The sequence below is a fragment of the Salvelinus fontinalis genome, chromosome 30 (genome assembly GCF_029448725.1).
Source record: "Salvelinus fontinalis isolate EN_2023a chromosome 30, ASM2944872v1, whole genome shotgun sequence".
Lineage (NCBI taxonomy): Eukaryota > Metazoa > Chordata > Actinopteri > Salmoniformes > Salmonidae > Salvelinus > Salvelinus fontinalis.
This window is the reverse complement of record NC_074694.1, coordinates 24348652-24358805: the sequence shown is the minus strand read 5'-3', so window position 1 is coordinate 24358805 and position 10154 is coordinate 24348652. Positions and strand designations below refer to the sequence as shown.

The 10154-nt window shown below is 44.1% G+C and overlaps 2 protein-coding genes and 1 non-coding gene across 5 annotated transcripts in view; 1 reads left to right on the top strand and 2 right to left on the bottom strand.

Moving 5' to 3' along the window:
• Positions 1–309: 309 nt before the first annotated feature.
• On the bottom strand, positions 310–380 carry trnag-ccc (transfer RNA glycine (anticodon CCC)). The gene has a single exon. It is a non-coding gene; the product is annotated as a tRNA-Gly (tRNA).
• Positions 381–475: 95 nt separating this feature from the next.
• Positions 476–5356, top strand: LOC129828866 (histone-lysine N-methyltransferase PRDM9-like). Of its 2 annotated transcripts, none has more exons than XM_055890126.1 (7): positions 476–770; positions 1072–1167; positions 1291–1389; positions 1586–1857; positions 2296–2363; positions 2450–2640; positions 2836–5356. In XM_055890126.1, exons 2-7 carry the CDS (start codon positions 1074–1076, stop codon positions 4950–4952), a joined length of 2841 nt encoding a protein of 946 aa, XP_055746101.1. In that variant the 5' UTR covers positions 476–770; positions 1072–1073; the 3' UTR covers positions 4953–5356. The 2 variants fall into 2 exon arrangements, with proteins under 2 accessions (XP_055746101.1, XP_055746102.1); XM_055890127.1 differs by having other exon boundaries at positions 480–770; positions 1291–1377.
• LOC129828867 (neurabin-2-like) overlaps positions 5357–10154 on the bottom strand; it is a 25781-nt gene continuing 20983 nt past the window's right edge. For both annotated transcript variants that reach the window (XM_055890128.1, XM_055890129.1), the window contains 6 exons: positions 10004–10136; positions 8661–8813; positions 8499–8552; positions 7880–8109; positions 7549–7642; positions 5357–7061 (listed from right to left, as the gene is read on the bottom strand). In XM_055890128.1, coding sequence (XP_055746103.1) covers positions 7011–7061; positions 7549–7642; positions 7880–8109; positions 8499–8552; positions 8661–8813; positions 10004–10136 — 715 coding nt within the window. In that variant the 3' untranslated portion in view covers positions 5357–7010. The remainder of the gene's footprint in view (positions 7062–7548; positions 7643–7879; positions 8110–8498; positions 8553–8660; positions 8814–10003; positions 10137–10154) is intronic.

Here is a 10154-nt window from a genome sequence, read left to right as displayed (position 1 = left end):
GTAAAGTACGTTAAAATGTAATTTTATTCAACATTCTGGCTTGTAGGGGTCATGAGAATAAACTTTCCAGATTCAAAATGCAATTCCTGCCCGATGTAGAATTCAATGCAATTCAGCGTCTGTTTTCCAGACAAGCCCAATGGCTTGTGTATACATTTGTGACAAGAGTATATATATTTTTAAATGCAGACAATTTTTCTGATGATGACTAACCAAGTAAACTCGTCGCAGTTGTTACTTTGTGTAATCGTGCATTTAATGCACCATAGAACACAGCACTGCATTTTTGTGTCAAGATAGCAAAATCAGTGCGCCGCCCGGGAATCGAACCCGGGTCGAAAGAATGGGAATCTTCCATGATACCACTACACCAGCGGCGCTGCTGAATTTTGTTGTAGTCTGTGATTATATGAAGATCTCCTTCACCATGTAAAGTAGTTTATGAGATTATGTTACTGTATAGAAACACTAAAGCGTATGAATAATACTCTGGTCATCAAAGCATAATCAATCATTGCAAAAAGTCACATTTTAGAGGCAAGCCATCAGTGTTAAAGGTTTGCACTTCCGGGTCATGTAAAGGGAACAGCGCTACAAGCTACCCATGAATGGTTGCGGTCCGCCATCAAAACAACTTGAAGAAGGAGAAGCTACTCATGAATTTTCTCCTCAAAAGCCAAATCAGTTTTCCAAAATTGACATACACTAGTACCTAAATGATAACGAAGATTATTAGTAATTACAGGTTTCAAGAAGATCAGGTTGTCCAGGTGTGTCAATATTATTTTGAACATTAGCTAGCTATCTTGCAAGATAATGCTAATTCCACATTGCTAGCTAGCATTTTTGTATGTAGCTTGCTAGCTAACAACAATGTGCATTATGACATTTAGATGTTGTATTTTCTTTAGTAGCTAATGCACTGTTAAATTAATTCGTGAAATTGGTATAATATCAGGACAAATGGCTTTTGCCATAGTTTATCACACAGGGTGAAGGTGTTGTCCTGATACATGGCTGTTGTGTTGTGCTTGCTAACTCTGTCATTGCTACACTACTAACCGAATACAGTGATGTCTGAAGAAGTGATCGTCGTGGAGTGGGCAGAGCCTGGTGTGTCAGAGGAGGGATGCCAAGTCCAAATCATTACAGACAACCCCTCTGCAGGTGTTGTACTCAGGCTACAGTAGCCGAATTCAATCAGAGTTTCAGATTGTGATTGTCATGTACTCCTGTGTCAGGAACATTTGTCATATACTCCTTTTTCTCACTGGATCTGTGTTGTCACAGTGTTCTCTGATAGCCTCGTCCAGAATATATTGATGAACGCTGTGGTACAAGGCCAAGAGGAGGATCATCAACTACTAGATGACAATGGTAATGACCTCTGTGAGTGAGAACGAATTCTGTGTACTCTGACTATCTTGAATTCCAAGGCCATCAATGGTCTTTGCATGCATCTTTCAAATCATAGTTGATTAGATCTACAGTTGGTAAGTGGAAAGCCATGTTATATCCAATTTAGCTTACCACATGATTGTACCAGCTTACTTAGGCCTATCACTTTCGATTTGTATTTTTACAGATTGTGAGGAGTGTCATACCTCCAACAAAGACCAGTGTGATGTCCAAGGTGGTCTGTCCTTCATGCTGGACTCACCCACTCCAATGGGTATACCCCAGAGGGCCCTCCTCACCCTACCCCATGGGCTGGTGGTAGGCAGGTCCAGTATCCCAGGTGCAGGCCTGGGGGTCCTAAACCAAGGGCCAACTGTGGCCCCAGGAATGCACTTTGGCCCCTGTGAGGGGGAGGTGACTACCAGGGAAAGAGCAGTAGCAAGTGACTATTCCTGGGAGGTGAGTGAGTGCTGATATACTGGGCAATTGTGATATGTAGGGAAATTCAGATGGTTGATTTAGGACCTTTTTACTGAATAGTGTGTTTCCTAGGATGTGTTTTGTATCTGTTTTGCTTTTCGTAGTGATATATGTGTATATTTTTCTATTTGCAGGGCTCATCTGTAAAAGAGACCTTGGTCTCAGCTTGACTCCCTGTCAAAATAAAGGTTAAATATTGTACAAAATACTGTACTATAGTTTGTGTAAAACTAACTGTGTCCCAAACGGCACCCTATTCCCTACTTTTGACCACAGCCCTGGGTGATATTTGGGTACACCTACAGTGCTATTCCATGGAAATCTTAAGCATGGTCTATACTCTATTTATGACTGTTGTGCCGAGTCAGATGAGATTATTTGTCATGTTTTTCTATAAAAGCATAGCTTTTTTTTCAGGTCTGGAACAGTAAGAGTGAATCTGAGTACATCGATGCTGCACGAGACACTCATTCCAACTGGATGAGGTAACTTGTAGAACGTACCCTCACTTATTCTACACTCTGTCTGTCTAAGTCACATTGCGCTCACTCTCTCTGTCGCTCTCTCTCAGGTATGTTAACTGTGCTCGCAATGAAGAGGAAGGTAATCTCATAGCACTCCAGTACAGGGGGATTGTTTTCTTCCACTGCTGCCGCTCCATCCTCCCAGGAGATGAGTTCCTGTTTTGGCCTGGGGGCAGATTCATCGAAAGGTTTAGGGACCCCTCTGACCAAATCTGGCTCCGAAAGTGCACCCCTTCAGGTACTTATCGTTCTGGGTCTCCTTTTACGACCTTGCTCAGGCACTGGGCGTCTAGAAGGCTTATGTGAGGGTGTATAAAGAATAATAATAGAGAATATTACATTTCTCAATCTCAAAAAGGTTGAAAGAATGCCAGTCACTTTAGTAATGTTTAGTAAGACCTAACTTTTGCGTCTTCTTTTCTCTCTGTTTCAGAGTTTAGAACAGATTTGTCGTCTCAGGTTTTCCTCTGCTGTCAGTGCCAGCTTACCTTCACCACCAAGTCCTACCTTCAAAAACATACAGAGAAATCACACTCTCTGGACCTATCACCTGCGTCTGCACTGAGTGAGCTTGACAATCACCTTTCTAACGGCAATGTGAAGCCAGACCCTATGTCGTCGTCCTCTGTAGGGGAGTTGGCCTACCGGTGCCCTCAGTGTCCTAAGAGCTTTAAGCAGAAGGGCCACGTCCAGAGACACATGCGAAATGTCCACTCCAAGGTGAAACCGTACTGCTGCATCCATTGTAGGAGGTGTTTCGCTCAGCTGTCTTGTCTGGCCAGGCACCAGATACGAGTTCATGGCAAGAAGAAGCAGGGAATAGAAGAGTTTATGTCTGAAGAGGTCAGAGGGAAGAGTCAGCCATCCCCTGACAGGACCCAGGAAACTGAGTCCTCCACCTCCGATGCTCCACCTACAGGGGCCTCTGTCTTATTCCCGTGTCCTCACTGCCCATTCTCTTCTACTGTGGAGAGCAGCCTTTGTCAGCACATGAAGAGCCATGACCAAAGGGAAAAGGTCATCAAAATGCAGGCTTTTGTAGAGGTCAGAGGGGAGAGCACCCATAAACCCGAATCCCCAGAACTCCCCTCTGATGCTCTACATACAGAGCCCCAGACAGATGAGCCGGCACAAACAGGTGAGGAGGCCAACAGCTGCTCTCAGTGTGGGAAGAGCTTTAAACAGAAGGGCCACTTCCAAAGACACATGCGAGCTGTCCACTCCAACGTCAGACCCTACTGCTGCCCCCAGTGCAGGAAGTGTTTCGCTCAGGGGTATGACCTGGCGAGGCACCAGCTACGAGTTCACGGAACGAAGAAGAAGCGTCGAGTAGTAGAGGTCAGAGGGGAGAATCTGCCCCGGCCGCCCTCTGACAGCGCCTGGGAACCGGAGCCCCCCTCCACCAATGATTCACCTACAGAGACCCAGACTGGAAGAGCTCCCTCTCAGAGACTAAGGAACCTCAGAGTAAAGTCCACCAGGACCTCTAAAGCCAAAACTAAGGCAAACGCACAAAAACAAAGACAAATCAGTACCAAGAAGAGATCCCATTCAGATGCTCTGGACATGGAGAAGGAGATGGAGGGAGATACTGTTGGAGAGGAGGCCCAGTACAGCTGCACTGAGTGTCAGGGAACCTACGACAACCCAGAGTCTCTCAGATCCCATCAGTGCATCCAGGTTGTGGTGGGGCCGCCGCCGTACTCTTGCTCTACATGTGGGGTTACCTTCAAACGGTACACCACCCTGAAGAAGCACAAGCTCAACAAGCACCCGAAGGAAAATATGCGTTATTGCTGCACCCGCTGTGGAAGGTTCTTCAGTCAGGCTGCCGGTCTACAGCGCCACCTGGAGGCAGAAGTATGTAAGGACATCCAGCTGAGCTCTGAAGCTGTCCCCTGCTCCTACTGCCAATTCTCCTTCACCGAGGAGAGGTACCTCCGGAAGCACGTTAAGAGACACCACCCTGAGGAGTATGTCTCTCAGGCCTCAGGCCTGGGCTCAGGCCTCATTCCGCCAGAGCAGAAGGCCGTAGAGGGAGGAGAGGTCCACCTCTGCTTTCAGTGTGGGAAGAGCTACAAGTATGTTAAATGCTTCAAATCGCACAGGTGTTTCCAGTCAGTCACAGCCAAACGGTACTTGTGCAATGACTGTGGGAAAGGTTTCTCTTGTTTCTACAGCCTTAAGCAGCATCAGCGGATTCACACGGGAGAGAAGCCATACCGCTGTTCTTATTGCGAGAAGTGTTTTAGCCACTCTGGACAGCTGAATGTGCATGTGAGGATACACACAGGGGAAAAGCCTTTCCTGTGTACAGAGTGTGGAGAGACCTTCCGTCAGTCTGGGGATCTGAAGCGCCATGAGAGAAAACACACTGGGGTGAAACCATGTACCTGTCCTGAATGTGGGAAAAGCTTCAGTCGACCTCAGAGTCTGAAAGCTCACCAGCTGCTGCACAACGGAGAGAAACTGTACAAGTGTGATCAGTGTGTCAAAAGGTTTTCACGAAATTATCACCTGACGAGACACCATGAAAAGATGCACTCATAATTTGGCTGCACCACACACACACTATTTACTATTGGGTTTATTTGAAAACACTTGGTTAAGTTGATATTTCTGTAGCAGAGCAACATTCACAGATCAGAATACCATTCTATTTACAACACAAGTAAAAGCATGTAATTTGTGTTTTATTATTGCTCAACCTCACTAACGCTCGTGTTTGAGTGGAAGCAAGTCCCTGCAGCAATGTTCCAACATCTAGTGGAAAGCCTTCCAAGAAGAGTGGAGGCTGTTATAGCAGCAAAGGGGGGACCAACTCCATCCATATTCATGCCCATGATTTTGGAATGAGATGTTCGATGAGCAGGGGTCCATACTTTTGGTTATGTAGTGTATCTTTGTACCTGAAGATAAGGGAAATGGAAAATGAATAAAAAAAGACTTCAGTATCACGGTTCACCATTTATTCCACAAAACATATAATGCAAAGCGTGTGCCCTGTACACCTAAAATCTTATGAAAATACATAACATGCTCATGAGATATTTTTTCATTTCATAAAATGATCTAACACTCTCTTTGTGAAATCACCCAGGTCTTGCCTCTGAAACTCAACAAATATCCATTCTAAACCGTTTTTCTTTGCATTGCTTATCTTGCCAGCTTTAATACAATACCTCACATATGGCGTTTACCATATAAACAACTCAAATATTTCAGTCATCTTAACTATACAAACACACTGGTATGGGAGTTGACACAAATAGGCTTTTTACAGTACGTTTCCCTCAAAACTGTGAAGAAGCAGGTGAATACTACCTGGCAGTGATTCCATGTGCTACAGTCAGAGGAATGGGGAGTGCACAATAGCTGCTGGTGATGTTTCATCACCATCGAAGTCCATGGTTGTGTTCATTAGGGTACACAACGGACAAGTCCAGATAGGCCTAGTCCTTCCCTGTTTCAGTCCATTTTATTCTGTTTGGTTCCTAATGAACATGCACCAGTTGTGTTTCCCAACACTTTCCATCACCAGTGTCTGCCATTCAGTCAGTGTTGAACACATCTTTGATAACATCCACAATAAAATTAAAAACGATCAGATTTCAAATCTTGTCCATGTCCCTTTGTAGCACAGCAGATTTGGAAACTCTCTTCTGGTCCTTTTTACAATGATTTATTTTATGTAAGTTCAGTTACTTAAGAAAGGGGTTGTTACTGAAGGTTTACTATGCTCTTACTGAATCGCATCAGTAGCCATTACTGGCTAGCGGAGTTGACTGGCTAACTATACACACTACGGTTGTTAACTCTGAAAGGTAGGCAGCAGTCGACTGAAGTTGAGTGACAAACCCCTGCAAAGGTGGATTGCTGATCTAATTGTAGAAGGAGATGGATAGCTGACAGTATCTCTTATTTCCCTTACATTCCAGTGAAGCACCAACACAATCATTCTATATCTTCTCCAGTGTCAACATTTTACAATTACATGACTTCCTCAGTCACATAAGTTATCATATGCACCAACTCTTGACTCCATTAGTGCATACATGTTAAATGTTTTACATGTATTCATAAAAAATATATACAAACCAAACTTTGTTTGATAAACCACACAGTATTACAGCTGTAAAATGACAATTCCAGAAAATAAAACATCACAAAGAAAAGAAAAGGAATTTGTTTTTGCAATTGAAATCAAAAGCCTGGTTTTCTAATTCACCCAAACACTATTTTCTATCAAATGGCCAAATACTGAACACTGAAAAAAAAATGAGGAACAGCAACGGTTAGAGCTCCACAGAAGTTCTTGCCAGTATTTTTTTTAATGTTAAGAAAATGGTTGATTAAACTATCAGACAAACCAGTAGCCATTGGCAATATTACCAGATCGGAAATATTCACAAAACAAACAACAAAAACAGGATTAAAAGGATTGTTAGATAAAGAGATTATATGCAGCAATACAAAGCCTGAGGGTACATGTATGCAACCGCAAACCAATCTAAAGTTTGAGGCAAGAAATACCCTGGGTCCACTGCAAATACAATACCATCCTGGTATCCACTTAATGTTCTTGAAGAGACATAGGAAACAAGGCTTTTATAAAGGTTCCGATTTCAGCTCTTCAACCCTGCATTCCAGATCTGCTACCTGCAACCAAAGTAACACAGAAAGTTATGGTTACGTATTATGATAGACTACTAGAAACTTTACCAATGCTCTGCTTCACCAATGGTCTCCCCAATGGCTGTGTAACAGTATAACTTTACGTCCGTCCCCTCGCCGCGAACCCTCTGCACACATCAACAACAGTCACCCACGAAGCATCGTTACCCATCGCTCCACAAAAGCCGCGGCCCTTGCAGAGCAAGGGGAACCACCACTTCAAGTCTCAGAGCAAGTGACGTCACCGACTGAAAGGCTGCTAGCGCGCACCACCGCTACCTAGCTAGCCATTTCACATCGGTTACAGCTGCACACAATTAAATATATAATATATATCATTTAACAGACACTTATCTAAAGCAACTGACAGTCATGTGTGCATACATTTCTCATATTGGTGGCCCCAGCAGGAATCGAACACACAAACCTTGGTGTTTGAGCCACACATACAGCCATCAGTCTCCACTATTACCTGTTCATGGAGCTGTCCTGACTCCTCCTTCAGTGATGCCTCGGCCCCGTCCTGTACACAGCGCTGAGTCTCCTTCTTCAGGTACTCAATCTCCCTACAGATGAGACGTCACAGAGAGACACTAATCACACTCAGTGTTCCCCCTATTTTAATTTAGCAACGGTGGCCTAAATTGTTGCCACTGCAAAAATATTTTTCTGCAAAGACGCGCTTTTAAATGGATAGTCAATGGCTCCATGACTGGAAGTCTATGGGAACAGCTACCATGTCATTGCGCTAACGCTAGTAGCAATGCAACCTGTGTGTGTGTGTGTGGATGGCCCGGCCTTACTTCTGCTGGTACTCCTTGATGAGGCGCTTGGCCTTGCTGTACTTGCGCTCCAGAGCCTGGTACTGGGCCTGCGTCTCCTTCAGGTGCTCGTCCACAGCCTGACACAGACTCTGGGCCTCCATCCAGTAGCCCTCCAGCTTCTCCATGCGCTCCTTGTTCTCCTGCAGGGTCTGCTCCAGCTGGTTCTTGTCCATACGCCAGCGCTGCTTGTCCTGCTCTGCATGGTTCAGCTGGGAGTGTGGAGAAGTACACACACACAGATGCGCGTAAGTACACACACACAGGTAGACAAACGGACTGGCCGTAAATGCAACTGAATATTAATTAAGTAGTAGATGTACTGTACAATTAAACATTGGGACATAACATTTAATAACAATCACAATATATATATTTTATTTTATTTAACCTGGGCAAGTCCATTAAGAACAAATTCTTATTTACGATGACGGCCTACCAAAAGGCCCCCTGCGGGGACAGGGGCTGGAATTAAAAAGACTAAATAAAAATATAGGACAAACCACACATCACGAAAAAGAGAGACACCACAACACTACATAAAGAGAGTGACCTAAGACAACAACATAGCATAGCAGCAACATAATACAACTTAACCTACCTTTCTTTTCAGCTGTTGGATCTCTGCCTGTGTTACAGCATGCTTTATTTGAAGCTGAGGAGAGAGAGAGTTAAGGAAGTTGTTACAAAATCTGTCCAAAAAGTAGTGCAGTATATAAGGAATAGGGTGACACCGCCCTTTATCTTTAATGGTTTCTCTCACCTCCCGGTACTTATGGGCCAGCTTCTCAGGGTCCGCCTCCAGGGGAGAGATGTCCTCGTTCTCAGCCAGGTCAAACACCTCGATGGCAGACGGCTCCGTGGGGCTGACCTCCTCCTCGTCATCCTCCTCCTCATCAGTACCATATTCACCATCCTGGGGAAAGAGAGGACCGGTGAGCCCGAAGTAACAATTCGGTTTGGGGTTTAATTGATCTCCAGCTCTTAATTGACAGGGCCAAAGTGTCTGCATATTTGAATAGGTTCAATATGCTTCCATCAATCCCATTTCACATTTTTTTAAATGCCTGTGACTGCTGCTACTATAACAACATCATGGTTATAAGAATTTATTCTTAACCGACTTGCCTAGTTAAATAAAGGTAAAATAAAATAATAAAATGGTTGGTTGGTACTGAGACTGGCCACTAGATGGCGTATACCACCATTGAAGAGCATCCCTAGATTGGGGGAGAGAACACAGAACAAACCCTCAACCATTATGCCATCATTCTGCATGTCAACTTAATAAGATGGAGAACATGAGAATGCCCTGCATCCTCATAGGATTTTGATTGGACAGAGGTTTAAAAAAAAAATAATCATCATTTTGGGTTGTAAGTACTCTAAAATCTCTAACCCAACAACCCAGAGATGAAGAGGCCAAAACATCAGAAACACTGATTCATTTTGAAAAAGAAGTCCTAGGGAGAGAATTGAATTTATCCTACTTGGCCTATCCTCTCTAAACTGACCTGTTGGTATGCATCACAAATGGCACCCTATTGCCTATATAGTGCACTACTTTTGACCAGAGCCCATAGGAAGAATAGGATGTCATTTGGGAAGCAGACTTGTGTTTATACTGTCTGGAGGCTATACTGAACAGTAACAGCGTAGCTAAGGGCACACGCCCATACAGCGCACTCGATACTGCCACCGGCTTTGGGTCAATTCTGACAAAGATGTGATTGGCACACATACAGTATCTTAATCCTAAAAGGGTAAAAGAGAACACACAGAGGGAAAAATTGACCTAAACACGTATTATTAATTTTAAAAAATTAAAATAGTGACCATGTTTCAGTTTCTCTCTAAACTAGCCGTGTTCAGGGTCGTGTTCTTTAAGGCACAGAGTAGCAAAACATTTAGCAACATAAAGAAAATATGTGTTCTTATTGGACACATTCTGGTAGTAACTCCCCTGCTGTCAGGTGGTCTGTCTGTCCATCTGTACTGTACTTCTTGGTTGTCCATGTACTGGCTGTAGACTGGCTGTAGACCAGTTGTAGACCTACCTTCTGGTCATCCATGTACTGGTTGGTTACAGACTGGTTGTAGACCTACCTCTTGGTCGTCCATGTACTGGCTGTAGCGTTGTTCCATCATCTCTCTCTGCCAGCGCTCCTGTTCCAGGGTCTGTTGGATCAGCTGGGCCACCTCACTTTGCTCGCCCGGCTTCTCCCGACCAATCAGAAACCTGCATAAAATTACACAG

Coding starts and splice junctions, on each gene's coding strand:
- LOC129828866 (XM_055890126.1), top strand. CDS start 1,074: ATGTCTGAAGAAGTGATCGTCGTGGAGTGGGCAGAGCCTGGTGTGTCA. Junction 1,168..1,290: donor TACAGACAACCCCTCTGCAG/GTGTTGTACTCA, acceptor GTGTTGTCACAG/TGTTCTCTGATAGCCTCGTC. Junction 1,390..1,585: donor TGACAATGGTAATGACCTCT/GTGAGTGAGAAC, acceptor GTATTTTTACAG/ATTGTGAGGAGTGTCATACC.